The sequence below is a fragment of the Amborella trichopoda genome, chromosome 3 (assembly GCF_054954075.1).
Source record: "Amborella trichopoda isolate Santa Cruz 75 chromosome 3, AtrichopodaSantaCruz75HAP2 v2.0, whole genome shotgun sequence".
Taxonomy (NCBI): Eukaryota; Viridiplantae; Streptophyta; class Magnoliopsida; order Amborellales; family Amborellaceae; genus Amborella; species Amborella trichopoda.
This window is the reverse complement of record NC_142338.1, coordinates 39,896,689-39,917,637: the sequence shown is the minus strand read 5'-3', so window position 1 is coordinate 39,917,637 and position 20,949 is coordinate 39,896,689. Positions and strand designations below refer to the sequence as shown.

At 34.8% G+C, this 20,949-nt stretch overlaps 1 protein-coding gene across 1 annotated transcript; it reads right to left on the bottom strand.

Annotated features, from left to right (window-relative positions):
* Nucleotides 1-1,622: 1,622 nt before the first annotated feature.
* LOC18422626 (protein RER1B) lies at nt 1,623-11,614 on the bottom strand. Its single transcript, XM_006878474.4, has 3 exons — nt 10,781-11,614; nt 2,125-2,305; nt 1,623-1,956 (listed from the first exon to the last, which is right to left on the bottom strand). The coding sequence occupies exons 1-3, from the start codon at nt 11,125-11,127 to the stop codon at nt 1,903-1,905; spliced, it is 582 nt and encodes a 193-aa protein (XP_006878536.1). The 5' UTR covers nt 11,128-11,614; the 3' UTR covers nt 1,623-1,902.
* Between the last annotated feature and the right edge of the window lie 9,335 nt (nt 11,615-20,949).

Sequence of the window (20,949 nt, the reverse complement as noted above, 5' to 3'; positions counted from 1 at the left end):
TATTGAAAATAAACGGTGTAGATAATATGTTGTAAAATGCACTATTTCTAAGATTTAAAATTTTTTTATTTTTCATGGTCATACATCTCGATATCGCGATGATCAATCAAAGGGTTTTTCAACATTAAAATTACCTTTTCCAATAGATTTTTGAAGTGCATCCGTAGTTCTACATTGTAAGGTTGCATCCTTATATAAACTTTTCTTTAATATATATAAAAACTATTTACTTTTGATATAAAGAGATCACAAACACTTGTCCATCAAATTTCACATCAGGCGATTGTAAAAGTGTAATTGGCTAGATTCAAAATTCAAAGTAAAAGTTTTCGAACTTTATGACACTCCAAACCGTCTAATTTAGACGGGAGCGATTTTTGTATACAATAGCATATTATATTCGTGTCAAGTGCGCGTAACGTACATTTGTATTGGACGGTGACTTAAAAAGGCTCAAGATCTCAGTATGAAGTATAAACATCAGACAGAAAACATCTAAGACAGTGATAGAGGACCATCAAAGAAAAAACAAGATTGGAAAGGAGCTGTAGGATACATAAACCGGAAGACTCGAGAACAAAAACACCTATAAGAGTAATTTCTCAAGGGCTCCAGGAAGGCATAAATGGTAAAACGATGTGCATTGTCAAGTTTTTCGATGCTAATAACAATATTCCTGGTCACGTCACAAACCCCACTACCAAACCCCAATTCGTCTAACAGGTCCCGGAAGCATTTGTGGTCGTGTCCAAGGAATAATTGCAACTTTTAGTTGCTTAAGATGGGCAAAAACAGGGGAAAAAAGCCCGACTTAATTAGTTAATGCTTGACGAATTGCAACGCTATGTCCTAAGCTCAATTCCTACCAAAGGTAAATGACCTCTCCCCACTGACTCACCCAAAAAAGTTGCATCGCGAATTACACCATGCTCCAAACTGGTGCTCCTCATGTTACAAGAGGATGGTCACCACACGTTTCCCTGCTAAACCCATGTCAAATATATAACAACGGCACTAACGGATTTTATATTTCATAGGTCATTTTAAATCAGTTAGTGTTTAAAAGCCAAAATCAGGCATTGGATTGGCCGTCCAGTTAACCCTCCCAGATCATCCAGATCTGGGAAAAAAATTTAAAAGATAAAATAGGTCACCATCAGGCAATTCCCTGGGCCACAGACCTGAATTGCACACTCACCGATCCCAGGTGGAACCTAAACCGCATGACCCAAAGTTTTTTAAATAACAAGAGATGCACTAGCCATGGTCAGAATATTCTCAAAAGATGTGATCAACTAGCGAATATGGTAGCCTCAGCATGAAATAGTGCATTCGTCTAAACCGGCTAACAGGATTAGCGAAGCACTCAAGGGGCGAGGATCCACTTCCCATTAGAACCTAGGGATCAGTAACCTAGTGAGCCACCGTGCTGCATCAACACGAGTCTAAAAAGCAAGTTTTGACCTGAATATTTACTACTAAATGAATCATAAAAGCAGATTGAAAAGCATTAAATGCCAAACTAGAAAAAACAACTCATGGCACCAAGGTAGTAGGCCGCAACTCTGTGCCGAGAGAGAGAGAGAGAGAGAGAGAGAGAGAGAGAGATCTTAAACTACGCATTGGCAGCAAGTCACAGGATCAAATATCTTCAAACAAAAACAACTCAAGTGTCAACAAGAAGACACTAGAAAAGAATCATTATATGCACATATAGCCAACAATCTAATAATTTTTCTGAAGTAATGATTTTCGGTTTTCTTCAGCAATAAAACCCCCTAACATAAAGGGCAATGGCCAAATATTTCATCAAACAGAAACAAGACATATCCATCAGAGAAGTACAAGCCTGATACTTTGGTCTCTTGTCCATTTCCAACTAAAGAAGCATATGAAAGGATATCAGTCCCTTGAAGAACTTGGGCTACTCCCTGACGATCTTCTCCCCGTGTACTTCTGCAAGACAAATAAAAGAAGTAATTTATGGCCATTTCAGTATTTATTGAGAAGGTGAAAGAACATAACCAATTGAGAACCTATAGCATTTATTAGATAGGGAACTGAAAGCAAGCACTTTTCTTTTATAATTAGGAAAATGGAATGGAATGATTTGATGCCTTTTACCTGCTTGCCAATGCTGAATGGGACATACTTGTATTTGATCATGTGTAGAATCTGGCGCTTCATCGTAAGAACAAACAGAACAATCCAGTAACACAGTAAAATTGGCCAGAATACAGGAACATCAAAGAAAGAAAAGAAGGTCATGACAAAGGCCACCAAAAATGCCTTGGTTATGGAATACCTGAAAAGGAGAGAAGAACTTTAATAGATAGTTCAATTCACAGATTATTTCATATAGTATATGTCCATGAGAAAAGTTATCTCTGCACCACAATCATCTATCTCTCCACCATGAGTTCATAACATTTAATTCTTGAAGTAAAAACTTTTAGGGTTTTTAAAGGAAAGAACATATCAGATGCTTTTTTCTAGATTTTGGAAATTTTAAGTTTGGGTTTTGAACTTTTAGCCTTCTCCCCTTCACATGGGGGCAAATGACCAATTTGGCCCTCTTTCTGTGAAAAGAATTAGAGCCTCTTCCTCTCCCTTCATGTTTTTTTTTCCCCAAACCCACTGCTATCGTCATTTGATCCACAAATCTTGCAAGGTTGGTCCCTCTTTTACCTTGGTAATGAAATTTTTTACCATGATAATGAAATCAAACCAATAATGGAGGTCCAAGGTGAGATTGAGGTGAAAATTGAGTATCCTAATGCTGTGAGCCAGTTCCAGAATACATCCGAGATGCTTGATGATGGAGGTGGATGAAGTTGGTGAGACTGAGATTAGGGTCTCCAATGAGCTTGACATTAAGGCTTCTGATAAGCCTGAAGTCAGGGTCTTGAGGAGCTTGAAATTAGACCTCCAAACCCTGAAGTTAGGGCTTGAGATACAGTTCCTAAACATGAATTGTCACCTTGTTGCAGCTACATAAGAGGAAAGGTCTGAGCCTTACTCGTTCGGATGCCTCACTCGTGGCTCAGGGACATAGATACCTTTATAAATGAGCTACAAGACCTTTAAAGCTACCTATGTAGGGCCTCTAAGCTAGGAACTCATAAAAAAGGAGCCGCTAGAAGCCATAGAATACCTTACTGCTATCCTATTACTGATACAGGAACAGAAGAAGGCCCTAGAAGAACAAGCGCTTGAAATTAGGGTTCGGGTGCCTGTCATAAGTGTCTTTGAGCCAAGAATTGAGACCCGGGTCCATGAGATTAGAGCTTGGGACCCTGAGATTGGAGCTCCCATTAGATTAGGGCTAGGAAGAATGAACTTATGGTTAAGGTTCCTAAGGAGGTGCTCCCATTTGATGAATATGAATTGGATTTGAAACCCAAGAAAGCTCAGATTCTCAGCCTACAATTTCAGGCACAAAAATATGGTGGTAAAAAAGAGAGGAGCACACCATGGGAGCTTCACTTTCTGGCAAGAAGATACAGAAATAGTGTCTAACAGGCAGGCACTCAAAAAGTACAGTACAAGCAAGAGAGAAGGAACTTTTTCCTTTCTTATTTAGGAGGGGCAAATTCGTCATTTGCCCCACTAAGAAATCCCACATGGCGGGGGAAGGCCAAAGTCAAAAATCAAAGATCTAAAATCTGAAAAAATATCATTTCATATGTTTTTTCTCCTTAAAAGGCCTTAAAATTTAGTAGCAAAAGCCAAAAAAGAGAAAACGAAAAGGTACGGTACAGGATACTGTGGCTTAAATTCCAACAATCGAGTCACTGCTAAATTGAAAATGATATTTCATATTATTCCTCATTCTCTATAGACAAGGGATTTCTCTTGAAAGTTTCCCATAAGTACCTGGGTTGAGGAGTATTAAAATTACTTAATACGAATTTATCATCTTAAATACTATCGGCTGCCACCCCCAACACCCCGCCTCAACGCTTACATAATATTTGTGCCATAAGGACTCCCTGAAGCATTTTGGCCTCAGAACACTCATACAAGCATCTGAAGAAGTTGAGGTTCAATGTACCAGCTACTGATGAGTTGAATTATTCCTACTCTTTCCCAAAAGTTAGCACTCATTACCAATTGTCAACTGGTCCATCATACACTCTTAAGCTACCAAGGTATTATGCACCCAAATGATGAAATTGATCCTGACCGTCAAAGTCATTAGTTAGGTGAGCATTCTAAAGCTACCAAATAGACCCCGGGAAGTATCAATTTACTATTACAAGATTCTCTAAACTTTTAAGGCATGTAGAGGTCAGCTAAGGCCGAGATGTGATACTATCAAACAAGTCCCCAGAGCTATACTAATACCAGATTTTCTGAACTTGAAGGCGTCTACTGAATATCACGTGACTATTACATTTAAAGAACATTGGAACAATCACCACACTATCCTCATAGACCATATCATAGTATGTTTTCCATTATAAACTGCAATCCCTCCATGCATTATCCCTAGAATGAAAGTCAGCCTTCTTATGTTCCCACACATGTCTAACTATTTTTACATGATAACTTCCAACGAAGTTATTCCAGTGAAAAATACATATGTGCCTCAAATGGTGACAAAGTAGCTGATGAGTGCATCAAGTTATCGTCACAACAGCCAATTTAAGATAATCAATTAATCAGCATAGCCTTGAGGCCATTATTGACAATAACACCTATATAAATGAGAGTGTTGAGTTTATGAGCTTAGTTTATTCTTTCCAATTACCAAATGAACTGTCCTGGCACCCTTTACTTGGCACTTGACATCCCTGGCAACTAGTTGAAAAACACAATAAACAAGTTAAGTGCCACAACCATTAATAATGCTCCTAAATACTAATTAACTTTTAATGCACATGTTAAACTATTAGAACACACAAGGGCATAGACATTTCCCATTATTTTTAGTACGGTGCAGATGGCTGTGTGCATACACAGACATGCAAACATGCTTTTTACTTCACGAACATTTGGAGAAAGCTTAATAAGTAACAAACCTTTATTTAAATAAACCTAATGAGCCTAACATGTGAAGAATAGGAGTATAATCTTGTAGCTAGTCCAAGATCTGTGTGGGCTAGTCCAAGATCTGTGTGGGCCGTGGGTGCTAGGTGAATCCTCTAAGTCTCGAATACGGGGTGAATCCCCATAGCCAAATGGTTTGGTGCAGCTAGTCTCACTCACACCATAGAACGCTAACTCCAAGCTTACCGAATCAAAAAATAACCATTAAAGAATATGAACTAATGTACATATCAAGTGCAAATTATAACAAAAATATAGTGAAGCAACCATATATAATATGTCTACTCCGCAAGAATAACATACATGATGTTTATCTTCCTTAACTCTGTGATCATAATTGCATATATCATCTCAAAATATAATACGCAATGATCTGGCTACATTATTAGAAGCTATGCCATCTTATAGAATCATGATGAGACCATTAACTCCATTGAACATGGAGTTTATTCTCCAACAATTTATATCCCCACAATTTAGCAATCTAATAACATTGGATAAGTCTCCACAATCTATATTAGCCATGAAAAGAACAAGAAACCAAAGATCTGTTCCTAATTACATGTAACAAAGACTTTTGGCCCATCTCATAAAGAAACCACAAATCAATAGATCTACCCCACCACTATAATCTTTATAGCACCATCCACTTCCATTGGACAAGGAAGTTCCAAAGTCCCAAATGAAAAGACAACAGCCTGTCACATCCTTCAACACTTCACTGATGATCACAAAGAGCTCTCAATTATATCTAAGAACTAAAAATTATGCTCAGGCATTATTCTTCCAAGGACCATAAAGAAATAAAAGGTTCCATAGAACGAAATATATGATAGGGAGGAGCTTGAGAATAAGAAACAACAGCACTCAAACAAAACTATTTTTGGAAAATGCATGTCACCCCAAAAATATACCAAACAACCACAATCCACTAAACAACCACAATCCACTAAACAAAAGCATAAAAATCATATAGTTTTATTCTCTCTCTAACATAAGATGCACATATAATGGACCTGGAAGGAGTTATCCAGGTATAAGCTAATCACACTTATCATCACCTTGCACACCCATGCATAAGATTGCCAAATGCACAAATTAAATATATTTCATCAGGGCAGACTTAAGATTTGGAAACAACAAACACTCCAACGTCAATGTGAGTCTGTAACCCCCAAAAAGTTACCAACATAAAATTTAAGACAGCTGGCAAAAGCACAATGAGCCATATCTATAGCCCCATCGATGCTCTTACAAAAGATGCATATATGACAGAGCTGCAAGGAGTTATTGAAACATAATGTAAACATACAAAAAATATTTGCAGTCACACCTATAAACAAGAGTGCCAAAAGCAAAAAACTGACTTGTCACTCTTCAGCATTTTTGTTTTTTGTATCAAATACACCATGTTTGTCCTTCTTCAACAAGGTAAAGAACACCCTGTATTCCTTATCCACGAACAAAGATGACTCTAAAAAGCTAACATTTTAAGTCCAAATGCTTTAATCACCCATTTATCATCTATAGCATCTATAGATGCACCAATAAAAAGATTGATCCAACAGTGTGAGAAGGCAACAAAAATATGAATTTACCTTCTTGTGGTCCCAACAACCTTTCATGTCCCCTTTCATAGCCATGTCAAATGTTTGTAAAAGAAAAACACATTAACGTTCACAGTGAATAAAATCAGTACAATAGCAAATGACCACTAAATATACATGTAACAAAGGCATAACATAACCAGGAGACCCAATCCGAAACAACATATTAAGCTTCCCACATGCTATGATGAGATCTCTTGGGAGCTCTCCAAGATTTCCTCCATAAGAGATTTAATCCTCCAAGGTCAGAGGACAATCATAAGCTTCCCACATGCTATGATGAGATCTCTTGGGAGCTCTCCAAGATTTCCTCCATAAGAGATTTAATCCTCCAAGGTCAGAGGACAACAGTCTCATCGATTCTATCACATTAAAAGAATTTTCCAACACAAGAAGACATCCTTCCTCCCTGTCTTATTGTCAATTCAGTTCTTGGCTTTTGGCTTTCTGCTTTTGTTTTGCTAGACACTATCTGCTCTCCCTATCTTTTTTGTACTCTGAACACAAATCTTGTGGGATGCCAACTACTACTACTCTGAAATGTCTTTTTTGTACTCTGAACACAAATCTTGTGGGATGCCAACTACTACTACTCTGAAATGTTTTGCTAGACACTATCTGCTCTCCCTATCTTTTTTGTACTCTGAACACAAATCTTGTGGGATGCCAACTACTACTACTCTGAACACAAATACAACTACTACTACTCTGAACACAAATACTACTACTACTACTATGAACACAAATACTACTACTACTACTACTACTACTACTACTACTACTATTTATTATTATTATTATTATTATTATTATTATTATTATTATTATTATCATATAAAGTTAACCTTTTCTCAAGAAATCAAGGGCCAGGTAATGAGGCTTCAATGATCTACAAACCACGAGGAAGAATCACTGTTCTGAAGTTTTAAAAATGTAGCAAAAGATGTCTTTGACCAGCTAGGAATTCTGTTAAAAAATATGCAATTTGAACATATAAAGGTGACTCAGCAAGGAAGAAAAATTGCACCAAGTTTCAATGTTACACAAGCGATGGAACAAGCCAGTCCAGGGTGACAACATCATTGATATTAATACTTCTGCTTCAGAAAATTAGGAGTCATGTCATGTACCTCATTTTCCTTTCCATCAGGGTTCATGACCAACTTTCTAAATCGGTGATTTGGAGGCATAGACCACATACAGGGTTCTCAACTAAATTCATGCCGTCTCAATTCAGATTTAAGTGGAAAAACCATTCTTTTAGAGGATAGGAGAGTTTAGATTTTAGGCATCTCCTGATGACTTTCACAGTCTTATAACATCTACAACTGCAATCCACTCTAATAAAAATTTCTTGCCCTCACAATCACATATATCAACATTAAACAAATCTCCATCCCCCAACAGTCCTTACGTAGATTGTCATCAAATTTCAGCTTCAACACCCACCCCGGAGAAAAGTACCATATCTCACTCGATTCTACATAAACATCTTCACTGCAAGTCATGGATATACATCTTAGACGATTGCTCCACACAAACACCTAGGGTAACACCCATTGTCCTGGTCAGTGTTTTAAAATGCGGCCGCATCATGCGGGATGCGCTCGCATCCGCATAAAAAACAGGCGCATATGCGCTTTTGGCAGATGCGGCCGCATATGCACAGCATCAGGTCCAATTGTAGCCACATCCCGCAAAGGCCGCATCGCACCGCATCCCACTGCTACAGTGCCAGCCGATACTTTTTCTGTTTTGCCCCTCAGGGAGAGGTAAAATGGTCTTTTTGACCATCTACATGTTAGGGAAACTGTTTGGGGGGGTATTAGGGGCCCTAAACGAAGATTTTCAGCCACTTTTGTGGCTTTTTTTGCATCAAATCGAGGTAAAAAAAAATTTTGGAATCTTCGATTTAGCAGTTGTTTGGTACTTGGATGTTCATTGGATGCCTTTGATTGTTGATTTGGAGGTGTTAGGGTGAATTTGTGATAAAAAATCAGGGGTTTCAGAGGTTGTGAAGAAATCGAGCAGTGCTTCACAGAGTCGGTAAATTTTTTTTCCTTCTTGTACAATATTACTATTATACATATTTTTGGGACAATGTCTTCTTCCCGATCTTCTAGTAATAAGGATCTGGCTTGGAAATATGCTAAACTAAAAAATCCCAAAGATAGAAATTGTGTGATATGCTTGCTCTGTGGAAATACTTATATGGGTGGATAACTGGATACAAAATCTCCGACAGCTAATAGTTTTGAAGTTAATCATTAAACTAAAATACCTACAATCACATATATCACCTTCATATTTTTTTCTATGCATTAACTTATTTTTTAGATTTTTAAAAACATTTTTACATTTATTGACCGCATCATCGCCATGCACCCGCATCGAGCAGCATCAGCCCCCCACCACATCAGAGCCGCATCTCGCATTTTAAAACACTGGTCCTGGTCCATCCATATTTGTCAACTACCCTACAACCAGTGAACGAGTCTAAGCGTCGAACCCTACAAACATGCATATAACTAGATAGACTTGATAGATAGATAGATAGATATATACATAGATAGATAGATAACTAGATAGGCCTGATAGATAGAATGATAGAACAGTCCATCAGGCTAAGTCCAAATGCACATGCTAAAGAGTATGCAAACATTTAACAATAAGGCCAACATTTTTTACCTAATTACAGGGCTTACATGCTTGTCCCCCCATCCCATTTGTGCTATCTACTTACGAGAGAATTCTTCTCCTTATTGCTGCAATCCAGTATCTTGCAACAAAATCCTCTGAGCCCCCATGTACAGAGCATCTGAACTCATTCCACTTCCACAAAACCCCAAAGATATTCATAAGATAAATAGAATATCAAGCACCCAGCACAAGGAGGAACCACATCTATAAAAAGTCCTGGAAATTACTACACACCCTTGCGGAGAGGAAGTGAGCTCTTCCCTTACCCAAACTTCTTCCAAGTCTAACATTTTGAAGAGTCAAAATCACGGTCAGCTGCCGTTTCACGGACATTTGCACTGATTCAAATCCAAATTCACATGGTAATCTAGGAGAGCAAAAGTAGTTCGGAGGGCATTATTCTATTGAGTTATTCATAACAAGTCAGCAAAAACATTTCAAATCAGAAGGGAGAAAATGAAGCCAGTAAGGCTTTGGTCTGCTTCAAAGAGCAAACTAAGGCGATTCAAATACTGCAAAACTTAGACTAAGGCTATTTCACATTCTGCAAAACTTAGTTCATTCAGCTCAAATTTGATTTCTAAAGGGAAAAAAGCTCGGACTCTAATCATCAGACACAGGATAGACTTTTAACGGTGTCAATCCCAGGATAGACTTTTAAAGGTATGTAGAAATCTGCAGGCTAGGCCTTGGGACCATAAATAAACCAGTTAGCATACAGGTCAAAGAGAATCAAGGAGAGAGGTTGAATATTTTGATGGCTACTTAATGATTTCAAATGATGCCTCGTATAGTTGACAATATGAGCTCTGATTGAGAGGATCTTTGGATATGGTATCAAATGTTTTTTGGGCATTGTGCAACTGCAATCTTTTTTGGTTTTTCTCTTTCTCTCACTGCCCATAACTGCTACCAGCTTTTGAGTCACTTCATGAGTAATGAAACATATTATCAGTTAATGGAACCTAAGATAAACAATATTTATGTGATAAAATGCCGAATTGAAAAAAGCATCCAGAAACAGTATATGCATTTTCTGATCCTACAAAATTTAAGTTATGTAAGAAAACAAAAATTTCAGAGGAGCATATACCATCCCTGACACAACAGCTTCCATAAAGAGATTCACAAACCATCAAACATACTACCCAAGGTATAGAGAGAGAGATGTAATGAAATGTACTACTATGATCTAGATTCACCTCCACAAACTTCATCACGAAAACATAAAGAGCATGAAAATGAAAACACAGATACAATTGAAATTTAAACATCACAGATCCTATCACCCAATGACGGAGATAAAAAATTGGAGTAACAAAACAAATGGCATCATAACACAAAGAAAATCATAACCACCAACACAATACAAAGCAAATAAAAAAACCTAAACAGAAAAAGAGAGAGGAGAGAAGATATACCAGAACTTGAATTCAGGGAGTCGGCGAATGAAGGGCTTGAACTCATCCGAACCCTTCATGGGAAGAGAGGCACCATCCATAACCTCGAGCTCTGGATCAACCTTAGGAGATAGAAACCCAATCAAAAGGTTCAGAACATAGATCCCAAGTCCATAAGACACAATGTAAAATCCCTGAACATAGTAAACCCTCAACACATATATCGCTGCAACTGCTAAGGTTCCAAGCCATCTCCCAACTGGATGAGGAGTGGATCTATCAAGATAGTACTGAAAAGCCCTCGAAAAATCACTTTTCCACTTGGCAAAAGGCAGCTGTTGTGTTGTTTCAGCTGAACCGCCCTCCATTCAAGCTGCAAATTTCCCGAAAGAAGAATGGAAGTACTCAAATCTAATGGAAGGACAGGTGTCCGAGTAAATCAACAGAGTTTCTCCTTATCTACAACTCCCTCCATGAAACTTAGGGTTTCTGACACTAAAGAGCAGATCTGGATTGAAGGAAGCGAAATCACCAACTAGAATTCCTAAGCTGAAAAACCCTCCATGAAATAAGGGTTTTCCACCACTGGAAAACGGATCCAATCTGAGACAAAATCAAGTAACCGGAAATTAGGGTTGCCTCAACCAGCAAATCTCTCCATAGAGATTAGGGTTCCTAAGATGAGAAGCTCTCCACGGAAAGTTTAGGGTTTTGGAAATTAGGGTCACGAAACGGGAGACGAGGCTCAAATGAGGGGGATCTGAAGGATAGTAGAGAGGTGATGCTTTGATTCCTTCCTTGTACCTGCCCCTTCGAAGGAAGAAACAAAGCGCCGATAATTTACGACGAAAAACTAGGCACAATAAGTCAAATGAGGGTGTCATATTATCCATTTTGCTTACATTCCGAACGGAGAGAGTATGGTAATTTTGTATGACGTATTTCCACCTGTGTTCGTAAAATCTAACCGGATTTAACCGGAGATTGGCCCCAGCAGTTTAACCGGTCTAATCGGTGGATTCAACCGTTTTAGTTGGGTAAGTTATATGTTGCCAAAAAAATTTTAAAAATAATTTTAAAAAAATCTACTCAACTATGAAAAACATATAAAGAATAATTAAACAAAACACATTCAAATAAAGTTGAAAATTAAAGGAAAAAATAGATTTTAACCTATTTTATATTCTTCAATAACTATTTTTAAAATTTTCTAAAAAAAATGGAAAAATATAAAAAATTAGTATTAATGACCAAAACATTTTTTAATCTTTACCATAATATAAAGAATATTTAAAAATACATTACAAATCAAATTCTTTATTTTTGAGAATTTATATATATTGTTTTGTTTTAAAAAAAAATACTAATTGATCACCTTAACTACCCAAAACTCTGACCGCCCAAAAATACTGGCCGGTTCCGATCTAACCGGGCGGTTAGCGATTAGATCGGGCGATTTTGCAAACAATGATTTCCACTCATATTGTCTTCGATAAACTATTGAAAACATGGGTGTGGGCTGGGGTGGCAATTGGGTGGGGTTGTTTGGATCACCCGATGAGTTGATTCGATATATGTCTAGGTCTAGACTTGGATTTGGTTCCAAATGATCTATACCCAACTTCGTTCGTGTCTAGGTTATATATATATATATATATATATATATATGGATGGATAATCTAAACTTTAGAACCATTCAAACCCGAGATAGTTGTGAATGTTGGATTTACTAATTTTATAGTTTTAAGGGCAATTTTGTTAATATTATTACAAGGCAATTGGTAATTTTGTTATCTCTGTAAAAGGTAAAGTTAAAATTTTTACTAAAAGACAATGGCACTTTACAAATAAAATCCCAAAACACTAACTTCCAAAATGCTTTAAATTTATCCTGACTTAATGATTAAATTACCTCTTAAAATAATTTTTTTAAACAAAAGGTAGTGATCTTTTTTATAAATACACCCATCACAACTCTGTCTAACTTTAACCTTTGTATTTTGAAGGGTTGTTAAATCTAAACAAACCTATATATATCTGGATATGGATAATGTTATTGTTAGCCCAAGGGCTAACAGAAAAATATGAGCCGAACGGCCCAGATTGAATATGAGCCGATCTGATGATCATAGATGCCCGATAGTGTTTGAATTTTAATTTTCTTTTTCAACAAATCAAAATCACTTGAAATTTTAGGTGTGTGTTTATCAAAAATAGATAAATCTTCGAAAAATATCAAAAAAATATTTTACATAAAAATATTGACCAAAATACCCCTATAAAGTTTCAAGGGTATTTTGATCATTTTTTTGCTTATTATTTTTTTATATTTTTATTAGGTGCTGCTTGGTGAGAAGAATACACACTTAAAATTTCAAATGATTTGGATTTATAGAAAAAAAAATTAAAATTCAAACACGAAATAACGTCATGACCGTCAGATCGGCCCAGATTCAATCTGGGTCGTTGGGCTCATGTCTTTCTGTTAGCACTTGGGCTAACAAGAAGATTTTCCTATATCTATATATACGTGTGTGAGTGTATGTGTGTGTGTGTATGTATGTATGTGTGTGTATGTGTGTGAAAATATGAGATTAGCCCACTAATTCATATGAACATACGAGCCCAACGTCCCAGATTGAATCTGGGCCGATCTGACGATCACGAATGTCTGATAGTGTTTGAATTTTAGTTTTTTTCGACGAATACTAATCACTTGAATGTTTACACGTATATTCATAAAAAATAGGTGAATCTTATAAAAATATCAAAAAAATATTTACATGATATAAATTGACCAAAATACTCCCTAAATGTTTCGGGAGGTATTTTGATCATTTTGTTTTTCACAGATAATTTTTTCATATATTTTTATTAGGTGCACATTGATGAGAAGAACACACATCTAAAATTTCAAGTGATTTAAATTTATAAAAAATAAATAAAATTCAAGTACTATCGGACATCTGTGATCGTCAAATCAGCCCATATTCAATCTGAGCCATTGGACTCATATGTTCATATGAGCTAGTGGGCTAATCATGTAGTGTTCGAATTTTTAATTTTTTTTTACAAATTGGAATGATATAAAATTTGGAATGTGTGCACATAAAAAATAGGTGAATCTTTGAAAAATATAAAAAAAATATTTTACATGAAAAACATTGATCAAAATACCCATGTAAAGTTTGGGGGTTTTTTGGTCAATGTTGTTTTGCTGATTTTTTTTATATATATGTTTATTAGGTGCATCTTGATGAGAAGAACATACACCTAAAAATTCAAGCAATTTCAATTTATAGAAAAAAATTAAAATTTAAACACAAAAAGATGTCGTGATCATCAGATTGACCCAGTTTCAATCTGGGCCATTGGCGTTTACTATAGCGATCAGCTAGTGGGCATACTGAATCCACTCCTATATATATATATATATATATATATATATATATATATATATATATATATATATATATATATATATATATATATATATATATATATATATATATATATATATAACACCAAGATCTTTTCGTTTAATAATTTGTTGTTCATCAAGTTGTCGTTTAAGTTTTAGGTCAGTACATAAGACTAATCCTTCAACACATATTTCTGTTGATAATTCTTCTAATGTATAAGCAGAATAAATAATTACGCCATTATGTTTCTTTCTTAGTCTTTCTTTAACCTTTTCAACAAATAAGTAGGGAAGACCAGCAATAAACTTTTCTTTCCAATGGTCAAGCTGGCAGTCTTCTCTTATCAATAATCTTGAAAAGAATACATCTTTATACCACTTATAGTGGGATAATGTAGGACATCTTAAGTTTGACAGCAAATCTTCTGATCTTGCTACTAATAAAGATGTACTTCCTACAAAATGTAGGGTGATAGTATAAATTAAGGTGTTTACAGCATCACTTTCTATATAAATTATTTCTTGATTATGTTCATTTCTGGTTGTCCATTGTCTGGTGTTGGTTAGGATTTTATTTTTGGTTTCATCATCCACATAGAAATCCCACCAGCCTCTTAGCCAGCCTGTGAATCCATTTACTATTGGTTTGGCAACCTCTTGATCAGGGTTGCCGGCCATCTTATTGGCTGAGGCAAACATAATCATATGTCTCATGACATCTAATATTTGAAATCAGATAAGCCATCAATAGTCCAATTTACAATTGATCTGCCGGAATATGATATTGCATGTTGTATAACATCTTCTTTTAGTTGGACATCAACAAGTGTAGGTCTTTTATAATATGGTAAGGCTGTAATTGGTTTCCATGATTTACCATATGCTATTCTATTGAGATCATTGGTTGAGGTATCCATAAAGGCTAATTCTCTATTATGTAAATTATCTTCTATGATTGGTTCTTTTTCTTGAAGCATTAAATTCTCATATTCAGGAGGTTCATGGAGCACTAAGGTTTCATGCTCAGGAGTCTTTTGTTTACCTTTATCGGATGATTATGGGAGACTAGGTATAGGTACAGGAAGATTTATCGTTGGAGAGGGAATTCCTTTGATATCTAATTGAGCTAACTTTGAAATTAACTGATCCATTAATGTTTTATTATCTTCTCCAATATGAAATTTAGTTTTATTGAGTTCTGGAGGTGGTTTAAATAAAACAGTTTTAGGAGGAGGAGGAATTACTATTTTTGGTTGAGGTGTAATTAATCTTTTTATTCGTTCTGCTTGTCTTCCTAAGGATTGCATGTACAAATTTGTATAATTATTTTGTTCTACTATATAATGTATTAATTCTTGTTTTTTACCCATTTCCTTGGGCATAACCTTATAAGGTGTAGCAATAATTTCATATAAGGGTTGTGGTAGTTCTCCTTTCAAATGTGGAGTTTTTACACCTTTGAGTACTATACTTTTCTCAGGAGGATGGACACTTGCAGTACTAGTTCTATCTGTGCTTATATAAGTTTTTTCTTCTATTGTTTGTATATCAAATTGCGGAATTTAGATATTATATTGAGCACAGATTTCTTGTAACCAGATAAAAAATCCTTTAGTTTATTTTTCTTTTTTGAGGAATTTATTGTATTTTTTATGAAATAATTATACTAATCTGGGTTGAAAAGCTTTGAGATACCCTTCTCTAATACCTTGGTTTTCTTGTGACAAATAATCCTTTTTTAAGTATTCAATATCTACTTTTTTCTTTTTTGATGCTAAGAGGTATTTATCTATTTCCATATCTTATGTTTGGAGAGTTAATATCTGAAATTCAGTTATATCCGGTTCAGATGTATAAGTAGGTATAACTACATGATCCGTTGTTCTCTTTATTCCTTGTAATTGTAAATCTGAGGATCCTATAGGTATTGAAGGTGGAGGAAGAATGATTATTTCTAGAGTTGCATGACAAGATTTTCTTGCTGGGAGTATTGGTTTTTTTAATCTTTTTCTATTTATTCCTAAGTCATCTTGTACTAATGGTTTATTATTTTGAAATTTTATTTCTATATTACCATCTTGATGTTCAATTATTTGATTAGGGATATTATTCATTAGTACTTCTTTTGGTTGGTTTTTATTTTTGAATTGACCATGATTGGGGTAGAATAATATCTGACCACGCAATAGTTTTTGGAATAATAGTATTTGATTTTGCTATATTAGTTTGAAATAATATAATTTGTTCTTTTGTATCTGTTTGCATAATGTTAGGACAAAGAGTATTCATGACTTTGTAATATATGCGACATACGATAGCTAGGTTTTGAGATCCAAGGGTCATACTAAATCCATGGGTTTTAAGATTTATTGTTAATATATCTAGGATATTAGGGTCTGTTAATGAAACAGAAAAATTTGAAAAATAATTAAAGTAAATAGGTCCACTACAAAGGCTGGATTCAACCATGTTTAAGAGTGAATCTGAAAACTTATTGTGTCTTGTATTTCTTAGGCATACAAGCACGGAGTTGTTTAAACCCAACCGGGTTAAAGGTTTTATTGCAATTTGTATTAATCCAATATGTAGATATTTATAGTTTTTTTCTCTATGTTTTTCTATTATTTTTCTAGATAACAGTTGGAAGTCTTCTTGATTTTGTGTTACTGATAAACTTTCTTCCACTGTCTTTATTGCATATCCTAGTTTTAATTTGAATGTTCCCTTTTGGTAATATCTGAGATAGGCACCTTGGGAATATTCCAATTTTGTATATGTTTTTCAATATCATTTATTATTATTTCTTCTTTATTTTTTACTCTTAAAGTTTGACCAGTTTGAGTTACTGTTTTACCTGTTAGATTCCTAATTAAATTTACCATATGTAGGTTGCGGATAATGACAATCTGGACGATCAAGGGTCTAGCGTTTTCCCCTAAACGGCTCTCCTGGCCTTGGCGGGTATTTTGCCTAGACGTCTTTCGTCTCTTGCCTTAACTCTCAGACCAACTTTCTTAGATGGAAATTTAGTTAGGTTTCTACGATATTACTGTGACTTTCACTGATTGGCTCTGATACCAAAACGCACCAAGATCTTCACTGTTCTTTCATGAGTTAGTAATACTTGTATTTTATAATAGGTAAGCAAAGATCATATTATTATATTTAATTAATTCTTGTAAAATACGATAATAATTTAAGCAAAATAGGATTATTACAATAAAAGGTATAACAGAAATATCGATTATGATAGTACATCCTCTTCCGATACAAATTCCAATGAATCTTTAATAGGAAATGTACAAGAAGATGATTTGGAATGGACAGAGTCTTCAGATTCTTCTTCAGATGAAGATTCATCCAATTCTATGTAAGAACCAAATTGTGCTTGTCCTATGCAAACACATAATCTTCATACCCTAACACAAGAAGATAATCTGATATTAGACCTCATAGAAAAAATAGTAGATCCAGTAGAAAAAAGAGTTGTTATTACTACATTTATTAATCTAACAAAAACAAAACCAAAACCACTTCCTATAGTTAAAACACCAGATGAATATAATTTTGCAGCTATTATGAAAAGAGTCCGTCAACAACATCTATCCAAAAAAAACCTTCTATTTCAGAATTTAAACAAGAGATAAATGAAGTAAAGAATGAAGTACAACAATTGAAAACTAGAATAAAAATATTAGAATTACAAAATTTATCCACTCATAATTCGGATACAGACGAATTAGAATTCAACCATCTAGTTACAACATATGCTCATTCCTCTCCTAGTCAAGAAATAACCAAGGATACTTCAGAATCTTCAGTAGTGAAACCAGTTCTAATAAATGAGAGTCCTACTTCTGTCAATCTCATTGATAGAGTTATTACTCAAAAATGGTATGTACTAGTAACCATTATAGTAGCAAAAGATTATAAGTTTCAAACATCAGCATTAATAGACTCAGGTGCTGATTTAAATTGTATAAATGAAGGACTTGTACCAACCAAGTATCTTGACAAAACAACTCAAATACTAAATACTGCTGATGGCAGTAAGCTTTTTATCAATTATAAATTATCTAATGCTTCTGTTTATAATAACCAACAGTGTATCCAAACACCTTTTATTATGGTCAAAGGTCTTAGTCAGACAGTTATTCTAGGTGTACCATTCTTTACTTTATTATATCCTATTTCCATAGACCATACAGGGATAACATCTACTTATCAAAATGTCCCTCTAAAATTTGAATTTATAAATAAACCAAAAATAAAGGAAATAAATAATGTTAAAAGCCAATTGAAAAATAAAGAAAATTTTCTCTGCATGTTAAAACAAGAAATTAAATATAAGTATGTAGAAGAACAATTACAAGACCCATTGATTATAAAAAGAATTCAAGAACTCCAACAAAAGCAAGACCTACTCAAATGAATACTATACTATTAGACATGTGTAGAAAAGAAATTGTTGAACTCCAAAATAAAAAACTAATCAAACCAAGTCTGTCACCATGGAGTTGCGCAGCTTTTTATGTCAATAAAAATGCTGAAAAGGAACATGGAGTTCTTAGACTTGTGATAAATTATAGACCATTAAATAAAGTATTACAATGGATACGGTATCTCATTCTTAATAAAAAAGATTTATTAGATCGGGTAGCTAATGCTTGTATATTCTCTAAATTTGATATGAAGTTAGGATACTGGCAAATCCAAATTAAGGAAGAAGATAAATACAAAACAGCATTAAATAAAGTATTAAAAAATGCTCCATCAGAATTCCAGAAAATAATGAATGATGTCTTTAATGCTTACTATAAATTTATGATTGTTTATATTGATGATGTCCTTATCTTTTCAAAATCCATAGAAGAACATTTTAAACATATTAAAGCTTTTATACATGCAGTAAAGCATGCATGATTAGTAGTATCGGCTAAAAAGATTAATTTGTTCAAACTACCATTAGATTTTTAGGACATAATATTCATCATAGTACGATTATTCCCATAAATCGCTCGATTCAATTTGCTGATAAAGTTCCAGATAAAATTTTAGATAAAAAAGAACTTTAATGGTTTTTAAGATGTTTAAATTATGTTATTGATTTCTATCAAGATCTTGCTATTGACGCCAAACCATTACATGATCGTTTAAAGAAAAATCCTCCACCTTAGACAAATATTCATACCAAGGCAGTACAAATAATTAAACAAAAGGTAAAATCTTTACCTTGTCTTTCTCTTCCTAACCCTACTACTTTTAAAATAATTGAATGTGATGCTTCAGAGTTGGGTTTAGGAGGAATCCTAAAAGAACAAGTTGATAATCATGAACAACTCCTCAGGTATACTTCTAGGACCTGGAATTCCACTCTACAAAACTATTCTACCGTCAAAAAGGAACTCCTTGCCATTGTTCATTGTGTCACAAAATTTCAAAGCGATATTCTCAATCAACGATTTCTTATTCGTACTGACTGCAAAGCAGCCAAAGATATTCTGCAAAAAGATGTTCAAAATCTTGTTTTCAAACACATCTTTGCTCGCTGGCAAGCGATTCTCTCTGCTTTTGATTTCACTATTGAACATCTACACTGTTCTTCCAATTCCTTGCTTGATTTTCTTACCCGTGAATTTTTGCAGGGGGCCACACTGACGCCAATGACGACACACCTTTATCACTTGCACTACAGCTTTTTGAAGCTAATAAAAATAATACTCCCCCTGATTTATCCACTATAATGGGCACTCGTAGCAATTCTCTTAACGATAAACGCCCTCTTGATATAATACCAGCACTCTTTGAGAGTCCACCTTTGGCCACTCTCTCACCATCCATTTCACCTATACATCAAATCACCTACCCAAAACATAATACATCAACCCCAGCTTTTACACCGGCTCAATCTAGGCCATCCCAAAGGCCTAATCCAAATACTCCTCGTTCCATATTCACAGAAACAGCTTTTCTCATGGATATAACCATCGAGGACCACCATGTCATTTGGATCCTACTAAACTTGCTCCTCTTTATTTGATCAACCATCTCAATCCCACAAACGAGGTAAAGACCCGAGAATACTATGAAGCCATATTAATGGAAACATGGTCCATCTCTGTGGTACATTATTATCAACAAAATACAAGAGTTATTGCATACTCTAAAATGCGAATAAAAAAGCTTTTATCCTATGAAGAGTGGGGTTGCAATCCCATTCAAGGAAAAAAATTAAATAATCCAGATTTTTCTTATAAATACTTTAAGTATGCAGAGTATATTGAGGCATGACACAAAATATTTTTATATCAAAATCCAAATAATTCTCATAGTTGGTACATCCAATTTCGAATGCCTCTTTATGAACGTTTTCCTAGTTGGTTCAAAAACTGGTTTCTTATATCGGGCTCTAAAAGTGATATTTTACCTTCTACTTTTAAGAAAGCACAGGAGCAATTTGAAATATTCAATAATTCACACTTATATTTTGTCACCTTATATCAACTCCCATGGATTATGAAGTGGGAATACTCTGTGACTTCTAATAATACAGCCGATTATACCTATATCCCTCGCTTGGGAAAAACCATCTTTGTAAAATGGTGGGATATTTTCAACATGGATCCCAATACAATTTTACCTAAAAGAATACCACCAGAGAAACCGATTTATAATCCCAATCCTTCTGCTTATAGTACTGCCAATGCCAATACCTCATTTGACTTCCCTACATACCTCAGAAATATGCTCCAAACCAACCCAAATGCCA